Source organism: Vanellus vanellus (assembly GCF_965231255.1).
Source record: "Vanellus vanellus genome assembly, chromosome: 3".
Lineage (NCBI taxonomy): Eukaryota > Metazoa > Chordata > Aves > Charadriiformes > Charadriidae > Vanellus > Vanellus vanellus.
Window position 1 is genome coordinate 106,220,194 of NC_138907.1, and position 20,762 is coordinate 106,240,955.

Consider the following 20,762-nt stretch of genomic DNA (forward strand, 5'->3'; position numbering starts at 1 on the left):
ACCGATTTGTTCTATAATTAGAATTTAATAAACAATCTCTCCGACGATGCACAGGAAGGGAAATAATTCACCTTTCCTCTCTTGCATAGGCTTCTCACTGATAACAAGAGTAAAAAAAGGAAGAAAACACTATATTTGACACTAGATCAAGTACATGTAATTCTGAATGCAGATAACCATTCTTAGGTACAGGGAGATCTCATTTGTATGCAGTGACTTCAAAGTAGGAAAAATACTTCAAATAAAACTACAGTACTAACAGCTACTGCTTTCCTTAACTGATGGAATACTTTTATCAGCCAAAAAACATATACTCTTTCAAAATAACTTTTAGAAACACACCAAAATAAGCCTACACTTTCATACTTTAATGATTTTTTTGTGCCTCACCACAGGGCTCCAGTTTGTTACTCCACTACTTCCCAGCAGAACATCTGGACTACTCAAATACGGTGCATGGCACAGTAAGTGCTAATTACCACAGAATATCCTACAACCAGTTCAAAACTTCCGCTGGTCTTTTAAGAAAGCACTTTTTGCTAAAAATGCAGGCCAGTGTTTAGAAACGGGATTCATGTCAAGCTAATATGAGGTGGTAACAACAAAATAACGCACACAGCAGTGGCTGCTCATAACTTTTTTGGTGCATTTAATGCTAAGCAGCAAATTGTTCTGAACCAACAAATATTCCGCTAGGCAGCAATCTGTGTCTTCTCCACTTGGAATGTTTTGTTATATTAGATGGCAGTTAAGAAAACGAGCAACAGTAATTTATGAAAAGAGTAAAAAATTAGATGGCTTTAAAATAACCATAGCTTTGTTTTAACTACAATTCCAGCTGCTAAGCTTTTTGACAAATGAAGAGGCTGAAATGCAACTACCGGCTGGGAATTCTGCTAACTGGCTAAGCCTGGGAATTCTGACTCTCGTATATATATGTGTGTGTGTGTGTATGTATAGGTCAGTGTTAACTCTATAGGCCAGGTTATAGGCTCTGTACCACAGAGGTGTTATCAAAACTTTCAGTGGCTTCTGCAGGCCAAGGACCTCACGCACTTCACTCACAAAAGCACAGTCTGACAGTGATTTTAAGAGGAGAATGAACAACGCTTACCTCTAAATCTTTGGATCATTTATGATCCAAAGACCAGTGTAACCAATGCGAGCATTTCTTTTGATTGCTATGTGTGCACTGAAGTAGAGCACTGACAAGGATGGTATAACCTAAACAGTACAAAGAAAATGTAGATGCTCATCCAAGTAAGTATGCCATGTGGGTACAAAATGCTTTGCCTTAGAGGAAAATTCCAGTTTGACACTGCAGAGTTTCTTGAACAACGTTTTTACCATATGATGTTAATAACTTCATTAAATATATGTATAAATATTATGAAGATCCCCTTTTGACACAAAAAATTCGGCAGGCAATTTATTGCACTAATCCTCCTTAATACAGCTTTTGATTTATAAGAACAATTTCTTTAATGAAGATTCTGGAGCTTAAAAAAAACCCTGACATTTTGAAGTATGATCTCCTGATGATAAATGAAGATGACAGAGTCCATTCTCTATGCTACAATTAGTACTCATCTCCAAAAATGCCATCATGAATCAGCCTCCACACTTAAAACTTTTGTTTCCATCTCATCTACTTCCGGGGTTTCTGTTAATTTTGAGAAGCCTTGCTGTCTTTTAAATAGAGAAGAAACAAAGGACTGCATGTTTTGAAATACTTGAAATAAATAAGGAGCAATTTCTTGACATGTTTTCTCATATATTTTACAATCCAAATGTTTTTAATATGAAATGGTTTATAACTAGAGCAGTTTTTGAATGTTAATCATTAGCATATATACAAGTGTGTGCAAAGGTGCAAGGAAAATCCCTGAAAATATATTAGCAATAACCTTGTTCTTGACTCTGGTTATTTTACTCTAAACAATCTCTACCCTCCATTTTAATTCAAACACTGTGATTAGTCTTCTGCTGTCATGATAGAAGACAGATACGAGGACTACAGCTACTAGTATTACTAGAGTTTTATTCTTTTTTCCATATATATATTCTTAAGAATGATGACTAAATTTTTAAGCCCAGAATCAGTATTTTGCAATTCAATTGAATTTAGGAATCAACATTCTTCCAGTGCCTACTGACACGTCTGACAATATTCCTCTTGATTTAAATACAGCAATGAAAGAAAAACCTACAACCTAACAGCTGTTTTCTGGAAAAGCTTTGTTTCTGAAGCTTTTTTTTGTTCAAAATTCCAACCTGGGATAGGGCTAACATACCATGAGGTGGGTTACCATATCTGTGCTGTTCTCTGCCTCTGCAGATGGGGTGCTGCTGATCTTCATAGTGAGTCCAATGCTCCCCAAGGAACGTGGGCTACCTGTGCATGCGAATACCAATCCTATGGAGCACGTCTAGTATGCCAGGACTTTTTAAAAGGACTTCTATTCATTACATGTACACTACACAAATAATATATAACAAAGGCCAATGGCATCCTGGCCTGTATCAGGAACAGTGTGGCCAGCAGGACTAGGGAAGTGATTGTCCCACTGTACTCAGCACTGGTGAAGCCCCACCTCGAGTACTGTGTCCAGTTTTGGGCCCCTCACTACAAGAAAGACATTGAGGTGCTGGAGTTTGTCCAGAGAAGGTCAATGAAGCTGGTGAGGGGTCTGGAGCACAAGTCTTATGAGGAGCAGCTGAGGGTACTGGGGTGGTTTAGTCAGGAGAAGAAGAGGCTGAGGGGAGACCTTATGGCTCTCTACAACTATCTGAAAGGAGGGTGTAGAGAGGTGGGGGTCAGTCTCTTCTCCCAACTAACAAGCGATAGGACAAGAGGAAATGGCCTCAAGTTACACCAGGGGAGGCGTAGATTGGACATTAGGAAAAAGTTCTTCACCGAAAGGTCTGTCAAGCACTGGAACAGGCTGCCCAGGGAAGTGGTGGAGTCGTAACCCTGGAGGTATTTAAAAGACGTGTAGATGTGGTGCTGAGGGACATGGTTTAGTGGTGGTTTTGGCAGTGTTAGGTTAACGGTTGGACTCGATGATCTTAAAGGCCCCTTCCAACCTAGACGACGATTCTATGATTCTAAGACATGGGAGCCCTAAGCTGGGTCCAGAGTAGTTCCACATGAAACGGCATCACTGGTCATTCTTTATCTTTGTGCCTCCCTGCTCCTGTATGAAGCTCCACTGGCAAGCGTTCTCAAACCAATGTGTTAAAGGAATGAAACATTAAAAAATGCACAAATTAACCCTCCTGATAGCAAATTAATGCAAATAAATGCAAATTCAATGCATTAGCCTGGCATGGCATGCTAATGAGAAAACAAGTCATTTAGTCAATCAAGGAAAAGTGCAAATAAAAAATATCCTTTTCTAAGGATCTTTGATGCAGAAGTCTAAAAGACATTAAATACTTCAACTGTATTTTGGGGGCATAAATTACTATTTATGTAGTTTGCAATAAGAATATTCTACCCTGTGTTTTTATTCCTTACAAACCTGGCAACAGAAATACAACAAAATGCCTTTTCTGCTTAGAAATGCTGCAGAAAGGTATTCTTCACGCTAATGTGAAGTTTGAAACTTACTGCAGAAAAAACCCCAAACAACTAAAACGTGCTCGCAGGATACTGTGTTGAGGGTAATTTTGCAATTTTAACCTTATCTAACGCCAAATGATACAACCAAGCAGTTTGTACTGCTCAAAAGATAACAAACAGCTCATCCTTCTAAAACCTGCTGTTGCAAACAATATTTGCCTTTTTCAGTGTGTGCACCTGAGGACCAGTGTTACGGGCCAAGCATCAGATGACAAGTTGCTACAGAGGATCCGCTGCCTCCATGGAAATCATTGCACAGATGTTTTTGTGGATTACAACCACATATTATTAAACACACCACACACCAAGAAGGGTCAGAGCCCAGTGAAAAGCACTGGTCATCACCTGCAGTCAGAAACAGGATCAAGTGATGTAATCAAAGTTTCAGAATTAATTGCTGAGATATCAGGACTGACTGAAGCGAGACACCAACATTGTTAAATACCACTGTGCACAGCTGCTGTAAAGAAGAGATAAGAACAGCACTAGATACTATTCCTTTCTGAAGAGTAAGTTTCAGGTTAGGGGCTAAAAGGTACCAAGAATTACTTGCTGCTCCTTCGAGCTTTTCACTGTTATCTGCTAAGCCTCTTCTCTGAACAATTTAGGATAGACTAATTACTTTGTCAAACATTTGAAAAGTAGCCATCTGAATATTTCACCATTGCTGTTAAATTGCGTTCTAGTCTTCTGCATCTAAAGAAGCAGAAGCAAACACTTTTATGCTGGGAAATGGACAAGCAGCTTGCTGGCAAGGCCTTTGCCTTCCTATTAGTCTAATACGTGGTGGAACAGCAAAATTATACGACGCTAAGATGTTAAACAGTGATGTTCAATCAGTAGCTGTGACATGCTTAACCCAAATACTTTCCTCTGACTGTGTTTTGAAATTAATGGAAATGGAATTACTAGTTTTTAAAGAAAATAATATACTTCCTAGTAGATGAACAGTCACTCACTGCGCTTTGTTACACGGACTATTACATTCTCAAGATCTATGCCGCTGTCTCCACAATACCTTTAACTATGTCAAAATACATGACATTTCCTCTGTAGCTGATCTGGCAAAAGCAGAGATTTTTAAGCATAGAAGCGAACCCAGTGATGTAAAAGGGGATATTCACATTGTTGAAATTAAATATTCAGCAGAACATAAGCCTAAATTTTCCTCTACTCCGGCGTCTCAAAGGACTTCGCATTCTTTGCAAGTTCAACTTTTTGATTTTTATTACTACTTGGTATGTCCTAGAGATTTGAACAAATGACCATTGCTATACATCTAGTGCTTTCCATTTAGTAGAAGGAATAGCAACCAAAATTTGCATTTGGAATCGTCTTATTTCATTTGCCTGAAACAACACAACATGACTGAGCTTTCCACAGTCCAACACACGTTTTGTCAGGCAAAATAAATATTGTGTTTTTTGATGGAAAAATGAAGGAATGATCAAAGATTGTGTTTATTCATGTTATTTCGTTACTCGCCATCTGTAATTATGCTGTACCTGCACCAGCATATTTCTTTCTCTTCCTTGGTACCTTCTTCCCAGCACAACTAAAAGTAAGGACGGGGACTCTTTTTAGGTAGAATAACTTGAAGATCCAGCAGCATTGCACATTTTCCAAGGTCAAAAGAGAAAGATAATGGAAAAAAATAGTCAAGTATTTTAAAGCTGGCATAATTCTATAAAAAGGACTGTGAATTCATGGAGGGAAGGAGATGAACATGCTGTTCACCTGTAGCTCTGCAGTATAATTTTCATATCAAGTGTTAATGACAGGTAACCTCCCTAGAGATTTATTCATTCATTTCCTTCCAGGTACAGCATATTAGCCGAAGACTTTTCTGCAGAGCCACGTTGCCATGATGTGAATTACAATTAACGCTAAGCAGCCAGGGGTTGTTTGTTAGATTATTAGAGCCGGTGAAGCTGAATGACTCATTCTATGCTATTTACAGAAAGAAGGCAAGCAATTCATCACAGATAGATGTTAATGATAGGCTACCTGGATCCCTATAGAGGAACGTCGACTCTTAAGAAACTCCTCTGCTTTTGACACTAAAATGGCCTTGTCACTGGTTCGTATCGAGGTGCTCTGGCTCTCGGAGGCGTGGCGCTGCGCAGCCGCAGTTTCCAAGGCGAGATTCATGGCCTTGTTACTGTCCAAACTGTCGGTGGAGTTGTACATCCCTCGCCCGTCCTGCGGCCACGGGGAAATCCTCTGAGTCCGGCTGTCGTGATATGCGTCCTGGGTGGATTCTGTGCTGCTCTGTGCCGTGACTGAGATCAGTGGCTTGGAAGTGGTACGAGGGGGTACCGGTGGCGGTGTTTTTTTGTAACTTGTGTAAGTTACAGCTACGGAAAGAATTAAAAAAAAAAAAAGAAAAGAAAAAAAAAGAAAAGGGAAAGCAAGATTAATCTGATAGAAACTTCACAACAGGAATCACCTTATCATTAAGATTATGCTACTTAAAAAAGGTGCAACATAGTGCTTTTGGTGAACCTCAGTATTAGTTGAAAGTGTCTCTCAGAGTCAGATGGGTATCCACAGAACATTTTATTTCAACCAGGAAGGAAGGGGAGGAAATGCGAGTCCCAGATTACGGTGAAGATGAAAGAGAGTTAGTGAGGATTTGTGTGTGTTAAGACTTGTGCTGGGTAGGTACACACTGGGGCTTCTGAGATTGTTCCCATATCGGGTAAAGCTGATAAGAGAAATAAAGGAATATTTCTTTTTTCCTCTCATTATCACCTGAACTGTGGGCTCTGTATTGACACAGTGTGTTAAGAAAGTAGCATCGATATACTGGAACAAAATATTATTCTATTAATCAGAAACTTCTACTTTATGGTATGCCACACTTTCATCTTTAAAAATATTTCCAGGTGTACCAGCTGGAATTAGGCAAGACTGGCTACTTACACAAGAAGCGTATGTTTTAAAAATATCCACAATACCATTAATAAAAGGAAATTCCAGGCATGCAAAAAAATGTTATAATATATGCAAAGGTACTAGATACTTGGACACCAATCAAAACTACAAGTAATACCGAAAGTAGTGACTTCTTATCTATTATCCTGCAGTAAGCCTTAAATCCTTAGACCATACACTGAAGGGGGATATACTTAAATGCAGAGAATATGGAAATATAGATATAAAAATGGGTCTGAAACACTGGGAGTACCGGATGCACGTGAGCAGAACTAAGACTTTCAGTCTGATGTGCAGAGCAGGTCTGAGGCTGGTTTTAACATAGATTCTGTCTTGCAGCAAAAGGCTCAATAAAACATCCAAGAAAGCTCTACAGATGCAGAATTGTGCAAATACTGCTTCCTTATAAAATTTTAGAGATTTCATAGAGATAGATACTTAGTCATTAATATCATACAGCTAAATTTTCCAATTGCCTAAGCCCACTATACATTTTTGGTACTAATAAGAGCATTTTTGTTATGGAAGTGTTTTTTCCCCAAAGCACATTAATCATAATTCATAAAATTAGCAACTGGTACAAAAATGCATTGTGATACAGCTTTCTGTATTCCTGAGCAGGAAAATCAGGTCCAATTCATTTCTTGTATAATTGCAGGAAGATAAAGAAAATTATTATGTTTTCCTGTATCACTAATGCTGAAATACCATAGCGTATACATGCAGAGACCGACATAATGAATGACTTAAGCAAAAGGTTTGCCTTTTTCTGCTGTTGTTAAATGCATGGGCCATTGCAACAGTGACTCAGGTAACCTTGGAATTGGGGTTACTCGAGTCCAAAAAGGATTCTACAATTCCTCTTCCCATTATACAAATATGGGCTAACGAGCAATGAGGTCAGGAGGAGCGCCTCTCCAGTTGTGCTTTTTGATATGAAGCCATATTGCAGCTCTCTGGAGAGAAGCGACCAGTTTAGGAACTTGTTAACACCTGGGACTGCTGAGCCTGTATCACCACGCTAGCCAGTGGGAAAAGGGAGCCTAGAGAAAACTACTCTTAAATTTTGATTCTTGATAATCATAAATAAAGGGGTGATCATAAAAAAAAAGACAGCGAGGCAGAGCTAGGAAGTAAAAACCTTCATTTGAAGCATGTTTTGAATTGAGCGATGCCGCTCAATTCTGGTAGAGATTTAAAGAGAGTCTTGCTCTGAGCTAAATTGCTCTAACAGAGTGAAACACGTGAAAACACGCTCTTCAGATTCTGCGACTGTGTGCTTTTTCTGAAGTGCCGTTTTGTTGTTCTATCACCAATCTTATCTCCTGTCAGTTTTGTAACCGGCAGTTAAGAAGAAAGAAAAACCCAATATTTTTCAGATGCTTTAGGGAATACAGAAAGTTCACGAAAGAAGGGAGAGCTGTAAAGCTTGGAAATTAAGATGGTGTCTTATGAGCTCAAGCAGTGGCTCTAAGGAATGTTTCCACTAAGACAGTTGCCATAACACTGCTCCCCCGCCTTCCCCCTGCAAAGGCAGATGCAAGCAAAAGTGCTGGGAAACATTAGAAATAGAGACAATGGGGTGAAACAGGGTGAGTGAGATCCAGAACAGGAAGCTATTTTTACCTATAACTTAAGACAGATTATCACTGTTATAACTAATTTACTGTTTTTTACCGTCTGTCTTCATGCAAAAGAATAGCAGTGAATAATGAAACATATGGTAAATGTGATAATGAAACATCACAAGTGAGTATATCCCTACTACTTGGGCAGCAGATCACTTCTCTGTCTAATGAATATAAATGTTAAACTTCTGTTGGAACTCTTCATAGCTAACTCAATCTTCATTTACATTTCTGAAAAAGAAAAATTCTCCTTGTGGCAAAACTCAAAACTCAACCAGTCACTTGTCTTTTTTTTTTTTTTTTTTTTTCCTTTTTTCCCTAGGATTGAATATTTTATGAAATTTCTGATTATTTTAGTGGAGTGACATGTCGTAAAGCCACCAACTTATCACCAGTTACTGCAGTATTCTGGCAAGCATTAGATCATGAGCACTAAATGGGAATTAAAAAAAACACAGATGTTCAAGAAGGAGAAGAAACCAGAAGAAAGACTGAAAGTTTATGAGAAACTGGCTACATAATTGCAGTGAAATATGGCAGGAAGAAATCCGATTAATTTCTAAGCTACAGTCACAGAGATCAAATGTTGAGCAGGGAATAAAAAAATCCACCTCTACACAGTTAATGAGTTCATATCTGGAACAACAGTTTCAGAGCTGCAGAAATCTGGGACTAATTGGAGACTAACAAAATCAGGCAAGAGGATGGAGGCGTGAATTTGCGAGGCAAATCTTGCCACCAAATTCTATTTGCTTTAATCACTCAAGTGGTTCTAGTGAAGTAAATGGGATAACTTAGATGAATAATGTGACCAAGACTTGTCTTAGACAAACTTAGTATGGCTTGATAACTTAAGAGATGACTACATAATAGATTAGGGCTTGTTAAAGGAGAAAAGTAACCCTGTAATCTACAGTTTACTGTTCGTGCTTAGTCTTAGGTCTCTAAGTATTGGCTTAAGGTCTGAGACATGAAATTTTATGTCACTTTCAAAATTTTTTTCCATTAATTATTACATCCTGTTATCAACAATAATGTCTTTTTCTACCATGTCCAATTCTTGACCCTAGCAGTCGTGCATACCACGTATTATACATGGGAAGAAACATTTCCTTTCCCTAACGGAAAATGAACTTCCTTTTCGTTTATCATCCCCTTCTTAAGCTGATGGACAGGAACTCCTGTCAGCTTTGCATCGTTCGCTACTTTGCAAATTTTCTTTGCCTTAGTGGTAATTAGTTCAAAGTAAGCACATAAAACCTCCTCAGCGCTGCTTCATGTGTTCCCCACTTTTTGGTCCATCATTCTACAAACTCCAGAGCTGTGGCAGGTTTTGCTGTCCCCGCAGGGAGGGCTGGTGCTGGGCAACGCAGCCCCGGGGAACCGAGCACTGCCCAAGGACTGCCCAAGTAACTCCATCCAGGGCACTGGACCTGAACTGGGAAAAAGAAGACTGGGAGGGAGGATCCTTGTCTTCAGTGACAGCAGGACAAGCCGGGTGTCAGAGCTGGCACAGTGGCCGGGGATGAAACAGAGCGGGAGGATTGGGGCACGCGAAAGCAGAGCACCAGGAAGGCAGAGCTGTTGCAGTGCGACTTTAGACTGACTTAAATTGTGGACTTCAGTTGAAGCAGAGACACGCTTCATGTTGCGACATATAAAACATAGATCCTGCGTAATCTTCTGTTGTTTCTGTGGCTCACAGAAGATGACCACAGATTTCTGATTTCTTTTGTTTTCTGAGTAGTTTTGGCACGCGTATGCTGGGCGCTCCTGATACTTCTCTCACCAATCCTGCTGCTGAGCAATGAGGCTCAAGCAAAGGAAAAGCAAGAGTCTTCTGCCACGCTGTTAATCAATTTGCAAAATCTATAGCTGCTCTGAAATGCAAAGAAAAAGAAAGTAGATGGCACAAGAGGTAAATACATCTTTTTAATGTTTAAACTAAACACAGAAAGAATTATGAAAAAGAAACTGATTTTCTCCTTCCAGTTGTATTCAAGGCTATCTTAATATAGAAAGCTGAATTTATTTTTTGCCTTTTTTTAATAAAGAAGGAAAAATATTTTTTGGAGCTCATAAGATACAGTCTATCTCCATCTGTTAGCTTATGATCGTCAACCAAAAAGGATAAAAATGGTAAAAAACTGTTCTAATTCTAAACTATACGGGTATTTCAGACTTCCATCTGAATCAAAGCATTAACTGTTCAGGTACTTGCCCCACTTCAACTCAAACACGTGCAATCAGCTCCACTGGATTTTCCTTTAAGGAAGGATGTTGTTAGAGTCATGGAGAGAAAACAAAACAGTTCTGTGATGCTTCATAGCGGGCTAGACTAAACGATGATGAAAACCAGGTATAAATTGTTTAGGAGAAAGGAGCAGGTAGCAAGGCAGCATAACATGCATTAATTTGTCACTCAGGCAGGAAAAAGTGTAACAAGTCAATTTATTTTTGTTTGGCAATGCCTTCATGTAAAGACTGCAGCGCCCATTTATGCCAGCTCCAGTTATCTTCTCCTAGCACATGACTTACATTTCATACCTTAACTGGCAGATGACCCTCACATATACAAGATTGTCTATCAGTGTTGAATTTGGCACAGAGATGGCTACAAGCGACCTGTTCTGTAAATCGCATTAATTTCTCTTACGTGCTTTGTGATCCCAGCCAGGAAGCACCAGTAAGAACCAGAGTACCAGGCATTATGGCAATACTGCAGTGTAACCAAGAAGAGAGGCCCAGCATGGGAGAACTGGCAATTTGATGGTTTGGACACATACAATAGAAATCCAAGGAAAGTTTCTTGATAATTCATAAGTAACGGGATATTTTTTATTTATTTAATTGATATCTCTGAAAGCAGAATATCCCTCTTAATCTACACTGCATTTGACGCAACTTGCTTAAGGTTACTGTTGCTACAGCCATAGAAATAAGTCAGTTAACTCTACCCATATTTCAGTGCCAACATAGTTCATACTAGAAATAAAATGACTAAGATAATTCAATTTAGATATACCTTCAGGTTATCTGTAGAGATTCACAGACAAAAGGCAGAAGGAGAGACGTGATATATTTGATGAAATATCAGTGGCCGTAGGTGACATTCAGAACACCTTTCAAAAGACAGCCTTTTAATAAATCACTGCTGTTGGTCCATTTGCAAGATAGAGTCACCTGAGGGGTTTTTACAAATCAATATAACCACTAAGCACTTAGTCAAAATAACATTATTTAGGCTGAGATCACAAAGTTAACTGGATGATGAATTTACATGAAAGCACCATCAATTAAAGGAAACGGTTGTCCCTTATGACACATGGCAGGAGTAAACTAGATTTGCTGTTTTGCAAGGAGGTTTATTCAGAAGGAGGATAATTACTCTTCAGGGAGTATGGGGTTGCCCTGGAGGCAGAGCCCCCTGGGGCATGTTGCTGCAGGCAGACAGGGCTTCTCTGAGGAACCACAGCACCAAGAGAAACACTGTGCAGACTCCCAGGCTGACGCTAGATCCTGTGTTTTGCACAGGGAAGGTGAATGCTACCTGACACCATTTCAGAAGACGAAAAAGAGATCTTTTCATAATAAAAGGCCACAGTTAAATCTAAACCTATACGAAAAGAGTACTCAGTTACTGGTATAGTCTTTTGACCATCATGAATACTGTTCTAGCCAAAGGTTTTTACAGTCCCAGCTAAAATGGCTGTCCTTGAAATGCCCTGAAATCTCTTCGCTATGCTCCATTATGGTCATCAGGACCTCTGAGCTACTCTTAAAATAAAAATGTACGTATGGATGCATAACAGTAACTTCTTAAAACAAAGAATGGTGAACATTAAAAGACCACTAAGAATTCAAAAAGGACTTTTGAGAAAAAAAATCTCAGCCACTAGAAGAGTTTATTTCCTACAAGAATAATGAACTCTGACGATCTTTCTATGAAGCCATGGATGTCAAAAATTAGAATACAAGTCCCTGTTTAAGAGAGGAAGTTGGGATATATCTTTTTGTATATGCCTATTGTCAACTTCCTTTATACACTAGTCTCCAATGCCAAACACAGACTCTAAAAAGACCATTAAACAAAGACTGTCATGTCAAAACAGGACAGTTTAATTTTTACAAAGGAAATCTGGCTTTTCATAAAGTCAAATTTTAAAATGTTAGAAAGGGGGTTCCTTCTCGGATCAGTAATACCTTTAAAGTTCAGTCATAACAAGACGATTTAGAAATGCTTAGTTTGGACATCTGTAGCCTCTGGCTACTCAATTAAGAAAAAGTGATCAGGTAGAATGAGGGGAAAAGGTTAAGGTAAATTAGCCTGTTTGGATCCAAGTCTGCTGTTTCGATGTGTGCATCAGTGGCCACCTCAAGGGCCTACACTGGTGACTTGGGGCCTGCTTTCTCTTCTCAATGCTGGAGCACTATGTGCTCAGATTCTGCAGAGAAAAAAAAATGTTTTTCTCCATTACCTGACTCCAGGCAGTGCTAACTGAATGTAAATGCAAGTCATAGAATCGATTATGTTGGAAAAGACCTTTAAGATCATTGAGTCCAACCATTAACCTAACACTGCCAAGTCCACTAAGAAACTATGTCCCTCAGCACCACATCTACATGTCTTTTAAATACCTCCAGGGATGGTGACTCAACCATTTCCCTGGACAGCCTCTTCCAATGCTTGACAACCCTTTGTGTGAAGAAATTTTTCCTAATATCCAGTCTAAACTCCCCAGGTGCAACTGAGGCCATTTCCTCTTGTCCTATTGCCTGTTACTTGGCAGAAGATATTGACCCCCACCTCTCTACAACCTCCTTTCGGGTAGTTGTAGAGAGCAATAAGGTCTCCCCTGGGCCTCCTTTTCTCCAGGCTAAACCACCCCAGTTCCCTCAGCCACTCCTCATAAGATTTGTGCTCCAGACCCTTCACCAGCCTCTGGACATGCTCCAACACCTCAATGTCTTTCTTGCAGTGAGGGGCCCGAAACTGAACACAGTACTCAAGATGGGGCCTCACCAGTGCTGAGTACAGGGGGATGATCACTTCCCTAGGCCTGCTGGCCACACTATTTCTGACACAGAGGCCTTCAAAATATTTCTCAGTACACCCACTTTGCTCTTAAATTGAAACGTCAGCTGTATATGAGTGTAGGGCAGGTGAGGAAGACACATCACATTCTCATACAATCCAGATTCCTCCAGCCCTTTTCTTTGCTGCTCCCTGTATAGGTCCACACTTTTGCTTGCTGCTCCACTAGTGAAAGGCCCTGTCATTTCTGAGGGCTTTCCATGTTCAAGAGTTTCTCCATTGTAAGGCAATGAAAGTGTTTTTTTGAACTGTAAGGATATTCAAACCTTGCAAAAATAGTCATTAAAACTTACCAATGCCATACTGTGCTTGAACTTCAAGAGAGAATTTTGTTTTTAAATAAATTAATTCTTTTAATTGAATCTCAGATAAATTTCCCTCAAACATAATCAGCGAGCTACTTTAGTTATTAACCTAGCTTCCTGCTTCTTCCCTTTTCTCATTCAGCCCCCCGCCCAGTGAATCCAAGCCAGTCAAGGGACCTAGCAGTTTCTCAGTAGACAGAGAGTCTCTTTGAGCTTGGATATCCATGAAAAGAATCATAGAATCGTCTAGGTTGGAAGGGACCTTTAAGATCATCGAGTCCAACCGTCAATGTAACACTACCAAAACCACCGCTAAACCCTGTCTCTGGCTTTCCAGATTATGCAGAACAAAATAGCTGATATATTCAGTGATATTTTTGTGATATTTTCTTGGAAAGACTGCTTACACCCAGATGAGTTTTATATGTCGGTCTGCATTTTATTTGGACTACATAACCCAAAACATTGTCTGAGTGGTAGGTATCTATAACTTTCTAACCTTTTTTCTTGATGGGTCATTTTGCATGTATTAAGTTTAGGTAAACCTGGGTATTTGTCACACCCTACAGTCAGATGTTACTTGATGGTCTGATGTTGCCATAGTCCATGGGGGCAAAATGCTGCATTTATCCTGTGCTAGTTTCTTAAGTAGGGTCTTTTAGTAACAATGAATTATGCCATATCTTCAAGACATAGTCAGAATTTGAGAACTATAAATGGGAATCCATCTCACCTCACATTAGTCACTTAAAAAACAGTCATCCAAGTCTAATTTAGTTGTCTGATCTCTTTTAGAATTACTGGGAGAAAAATAAGCAATTCTGGGGGCAATTCTCACCCATCTTAGATGCTTATTTTACCAGGAAATGAATCATCCTGTGCAGGTGCCTACTTTTATCCATCAACCATAAAGGGAATCAAGGACAACCAACTCAGATCAGGACATATAATTTTAAAACGCCTAAAGGGGTGAGATAAACTCCAGCCAAGTGCTCTGTCCCTGTGACAGCACTGGTAGGACTTTGGTATGTGTTGGGACATGACCTCTCCCGTCTTCTGTTACCTGCATTCATTGGAAAGGTGGGAGCTTCATCTCCTCTGCTCCACATCCCCCATGAGCTGGCTCTTAAAGCAAACCTGTGTGGAATTTGCCTGCATTAATGACTGAATCCTAATTTCCTGATCCTTGATCTCTTCTGCTGGAGCTACTGCATAGCAGCTAGTAATAGTTTGGCCCCAGGTTCCTTTGTAGCTCCACAGATGTATTAAAAGCAAACCTCTATTTCTGTAGTTTTAAATTGATTGCACAGTTTTAGGCACTGGGCTAGACCATGCTGTTAATCCCACTCGAGTTGTTGATGCTGAAGTCAGTGGAATCAGACCAATTCATGTAAACTCAGGATCTGGACCATTATCATAACATATTATTCACATAGGCAAGATTTGTGCTTCTTATATATGACTTTTTTAAAGAGCTTTTCAAAATAACATGTCACTGAGACACAGCTGTCATATGAATCCCATACAAAATGCTATTTGTTAAGCAGCATCTGGTTTTGACATGCCTCTGCTAAACAGGACCTATATAGCACTTGAGAAAAAAGACTGAAATCATTAGCATGACACGTAACCTCAATCAGAATTTACTGGGTTAAGGCAAAATTACTGGATGAGTTGATTTTATTTATTTTTTTTTTAAACCTGTGTGCGCATCAGGTTAGACTCAATATTCAGAGTAGATCCTTTTAGGCTTGAGTTTTGTACATCTATCTGATTTTGTACAGGAAACTAACAATTAAGTGGAAATGACCGCTAAATTTGGAAAAAAGCTGGAGTCTAAGTACACACTACAATCTCCCAGGAGGAGAACAGTATAAAAGGAATTACTGTAATCAAGTCATTCAGTGCGTAAGTTGTTACCTCCATATTGAGGAAACTTAGGTCTGTAGGCAGCCCATGTTACGTAAACGATAAAATCTGTTTTGACAGTGTAATTAATGTTAGTCTCAAAACAGAAATGCAAATCAAACAAGACATCAAGGTCAGAAGCTGTAAGCCTTTGCCAAAGTTAAAAGAGATGTGGGCAACACAAACCTCATGGATTGCTGATGGACTAGTTACAAAGGGTTCTATTTTAGATCTGTTCATTAGCAAGAAATTATAGCCTAACCAGCATCCTGTAGACGGCAAAGCAAAGTGCTGACAGCTGTTTTGCTCTTCTCAACAGTTCCTATGTGCCTCCAAAATACTGAAGTTGCAGTAAAAAAAAACAACTCTGTTTTTCAGTTGCAGGAAGGAAAAATATACCTTTAACTATACTCCATTTACAGATTATATGTGCAGCTTTTCAGGGATACAGATTGCATTTGTCACATCATCAAAGCAGCAAGTGACAAAGAGCAAAAGAGCTCCAAAAGCTAAGAGTCACTCTTACTGGGCTAGTCTTTTCACACTGAAATAAAACAGAAAATCTGAAAATGTTTTTCAGTAGAATCAAACCAATATTGCTGTAAATCTGTACCTAAAAAAAAAATAATAGATCTCATTTTGAACTCCCAGGTACCCTTATCACTCAAGTCAAATAATTTCCATCAGCTTCCTAAACCCACTCACAGACATATTATGTATGCTTATTGTTGGTTTTGTTTGTATATTTTCTCTTCTCATTCTTACAGTAACTATGTGCAACTTGTGATTTTCTTTAACTTACAGTAAGGAATTCTAAACTGAATAGGATGAGAAAAACAATTTGATCACTTAATCTTAAGGAAGTGTCGCACAGTAGAATAATTTTAACAGTGCATTACGATAATGGTCCCACATTAAAGAATTTAAGTGATTACAAAACATTTTAATTAAAGATAATCTAATACCTTTAAATCATTGTTCTAATCCACAGAGAGCTGGACGTAATCTCAGAGTGCACTTCTGAGATTGGTAACAATATAGGCAACAGTCAAATCAAGAAATTTTTTTACCCAAGATGCAGATGGAATCAGTATCAGTGTCCAAACCTGTGCTCAGGAAGGTACTTGCAGGCTGCCAGCCCTGTATTTAGGCACAGCAAATGACGCGTCTGGGTTTTGAGCTCTCAACCCCGTAAGTCAGACCATGGCTCTCTCAGTCATCCTTGTTTTCAGTGGGACCAGGATTTAATCTTCGCTTTCATCCTATAATGCAATTTGAATAGGCCTGACTTTTACCTCAGATTTATAAGTTAGCTAGCTATACTATGCTATCTTTGTAGACTATTTTTATAGGCAACAGAGAGAAATAGGGACGTCCAGAGGACAAGTTCTTTCATAACAGATACCAATCCTAAAGGAGATAAATCACATTTCATTGACTATTATAGGACATTAATGTGACTGCCTTTGACAGCTATATTTTAGATATACGTATTAGGTGAGATGAATTTTTATGACTGAAATTTTTACGGTTTTTTCCATTGGGGGAAGGAGAAAAAGAAAGGAAATATATGTATTTTTCTGGACACAGAACTATCCCAAAAGGTGAAGAAATGCATATAAAAATCATGACTCATTGATGTGTCCTTGATATTCTGTCCTCAGCCTCAGAAAGCCAAGTGATAGGTTACTCCCTTCAATATCTTCCTTAACCCTGTTTGGATGTCCTCTAGTTGCCCTTGTGGAGTAGTAATGAGCTACTTGGATTGCTCTGTGTTTCCAGTGTGTGTATTTTAATGGCCTATATACTGAGACTAAACCTTGGCCTTACAGTGAGTACAGAGTTTGTTGGTAAGTATCGGGGTGACTTACAGGTGACTGTAAGACACCTCAGTGTAGGTAGGGGTTTGTTGACTCTCTGTTGGTGCACAATAGGATCCATACACTGTATTCAGTCTGAGTCAAACTCACCTAAACATAGGTACCTAATATCTTTTTAGAGGTCCTAGGTGCCCCTGCCTAGCCTACATCTGCAATTACCTCGTAGATCCCATGTGGATGAGGGGCAATGGTTTTAAACTGGAATAGGGTAGATTTAGAATAAATATTAGGAAGAAATCCTTTACTTAGAGGGTGATGAGACACTGGAACAGGTTGTCCAGAAAAGTTGTAGATGTCCCATCCCTGGAGGTGTTTAAGGTCAGGCTGGATGGGGCTTTGAGCAACCTGGTCTGGTGGGACGGGTCCCTGCTCATGGCAGGGGGGTTGGAGCTAGATGATCTTTAGGGTGCCTTCCGACTCTAACCATTCTATGATTCTATGATATCTCAAATGGTACCAGCAAATTATCTTTGAAGTAAACTGAATTTATTGTCATGGGAACTTAGACAACTGCTTTGCATGAAAGCAGCTACGTTTAGATGACCTGATCTGGAGGTAACCTCCACGCTATTTAACTAACTTGTCTGGCCAAAGGTTAGGAATGTCACCAATTTTATTGCCTGGTCCTCTCTGGCCCTCTGGAAAAAAACTTTCAAGGATGCTTTAAGTATCAGGTTTACCAATTGCCCTTCTAGGGTAGATCTGAGCCTGAATAAAATTCCTGACACAGAAATGGAGACTTAAGTATAAACTTTTCTTGATGAAACTCCATTTCAGGGAAGTGAAAATAGAGGATGGGAGTTGCTGAGAGGCTGGCAGAGATGTGCAAGCATTCCAAGAGGATTTTTATATTAACAAAACTGAGAAGTTGCTGGAAGTAAACTAAAGGTAACTATAAAAGCTTTTCTCTTACTTCTGTGCTGCTCCACTGAAGCATAGATATGGCTTTATTTAAATAGTGAAGAACTTGCTCTGTCTCTACCTTCAGATGCCTCTGTTATTGGGAAGGATTTGGGTGCCAGCTGCCCACTAGTATTCTGTTCTCCTGGAAAAGGCAATTTTGCAAGGTAGAAATAATGTCCCTCGGGAGAAGTACATTTGTAAATGGTGAGCATGAAGCAAAATGTCCTCATCATGAGGCAGAAGGGTAGTGAAAGGGTAGTGAACTTGCCTCCCTAAATGCCTGATAATACATTTTTGGAAATAGCTTTACTATCCAATGTACATTCTAGAAGTGAGAGGGTCCCTAAGGAAGCAAGACTTGACCTGCCATAAAGTAGTTTATTGTTAATTTGGAACGCAGCTCTCTTTCTTTACACATACCCTCTATTGGCCCTTGTGCCTTTGCTAGGACCCACAGGAGAGGAATTCTTCTATGGCTGCACACAAATCTTTTGGAAGATTTTTTTTTAATTGTAAAGAAGCTAGAGCAGAACACAGCTTACGCCCCTGCTGTCCTGGAAGTGCAACAAACCTAAGGGCCAGTTTGTCAGCAAGCAAAACTGGGTCAGTTTCAAGACAGTTACTAATTGATGGGCGGAGGCCCTGATGGATGAAATATTACACGAGCTGGTAAAAATTAGCGCCAGAATGCAAAGAAAAGGATATCTCTATACCCAGCACAGCAATCATTTCTATTCCAGTGCACACAGCATCATTATGGCTCCTGACATACATGCCTTCAACAAAAACCAGGACTGGATACATGCAGAGCTTCTGAGAAGACTCCTCAGTGTTTTTTTTTTTTTAATTCACTGAGGAACACAGAAGGAGAAGCACTGGCAGGAGAGGGGTCCTACAAGCATAAGGAAACATTGCGAACTGGTGCTTCCAGGCTCCCCTGTCCTGTGAGCTTCCCACAGCTGCACAGACCCACCGAGGACAAAACCCTCTGGCAACCTCAAGCTAAATAGCTGGGCTGAGATTTACCTCTGCCACTGTTAGCTTCTATCATGTCAGGAAGGCTTCGAACACCTGAGCAGTGAATCACCTTCCTTGCATGATTTTTTTTTTTTCTTATCCATTCTTTTTTTTTTTTTTTCTTCCCTATAATATTATAGAGAAAGTGAAGCTTAGAAAGTTCTGCGAAAATTGATCCTGCGGAAAACCTTTGAAGCCAAATTCTGCCAGGGAAGGGAGCACGGGTGTACATTTTAATAAAAAAAAGGAACCAGCTGTCTGGCAAATCTAATAGGTTACGGAGGAATTATGTCAAGCACAGACCAGCAGGAGCAAGGGAGAAACACTCATTACACATTTTTAAAATTAACCATAGATGGAAGGCAGCTACTTAATTTTTTATCTTTGCCTCTGCAGATCATCTGTACCAAGGAGAATGAGAATTATGAAAAGCTCCTGGCTACTGCTCCAACCGTTGTCATGCCTCATCAGCCTGAAGAGGCCGCACGGCCAGGCAGCCCTCATCGGCACAGCCTTACTCCATCTCAGGGAATCCCAGTTATGACCAGTTGCAATGGCCCCTCGGCCATCCTCTGTTGAACTCCTCAAACCAAATGGCTTATGTCACCTTCATCCCAGCGACTGCCTGGGCCACTTCCATCATGTAGAGCTGCTATGAAACAGCAGTGTCAGCATAGCAGCAGAACTTCAATATATTTAAAAGAATTAAAGACTATTCCCCCCACATATACCCAGAGCAATGAGTGTGATGTGTGCTTATCCAAGTGCAGAACTGGGCTCACCGTTTGTTAGGCTAAGATTTATTCTCTCAGTATAGGCACACAAGTTGGCATAGCATCAAAGTATTAACTCAGGATCCCCAAGTGCTGCCTCAGATATATGGTATGTTTCCTGCAGAGAATTAGAGTGCCAGATAATTCCATGGAGCCCCAGCAGCAATTAAACAAAGTCAACAGGCAAATTATAATTGAGAAAACAGCCTTCTATATCTTATTTGGACTTCAGGTTTTGTGGTTTTAAACATACCTGTTGTGGATACTGCCTCTACCTATTACTTAGCAATGGATACCAGTAAAGACCTCTAAGACTCAGCATTTATTTCTACAGAGAAAACAGAAATTGTGGAGATGTTACTTCATGCATATGTTTTCCTCCATTTGGCTGGTTTTCCTAGCCATAGTGCATTGGATTAAGAACGTCCAAGCAGCCACCTGGATGAATCATCTCATTCTTGAGAAAATAAAGAAAATTACACATTTATTGATCATAAAATGTTTTTCTTTTAGGAACTAAGGAATGTGTTTTTCCAATTTTTAAATTTATATACATTTATAAAATCCCCTCTGAGCCTTCTCTTCTCCAGGCTGAACAGTCCCAGCTTTGTTATCCTTTCCTCATGGGAGACATGCTCGAGACCCTTTGTCTTCTTAGTGACCTTTCACTGAACTCCACTAGCTCCATATG

At 39.7% G+C, this 20,762-nt stretch overlaps 1 protein-coding gene across 1 annotated transcript in view; it reads right to left on the minus strand.

Moving 5' to 3' along the window:
* DLGAP2 (DLG associated protein 2) overlaps positions 1-20,762 on the minus strand; it is a gene marked incomplete at its 3' end in the record, with an annotated part of 389,377 nt that overhangs the window by 25,683 nt on the left and 342,932 nt on the right. Inside the window, exon 8 of the mRNA XM_082481806.1 lies at positions 5,633-5,982. Within this exon, the coding sequence (XP_082337932.1) occupies positions 5,633-5,982 (350 nt within the window). The remainder of the gene's footprint in view (positions 1-5,632; positions 5,983-20,762) is intronic.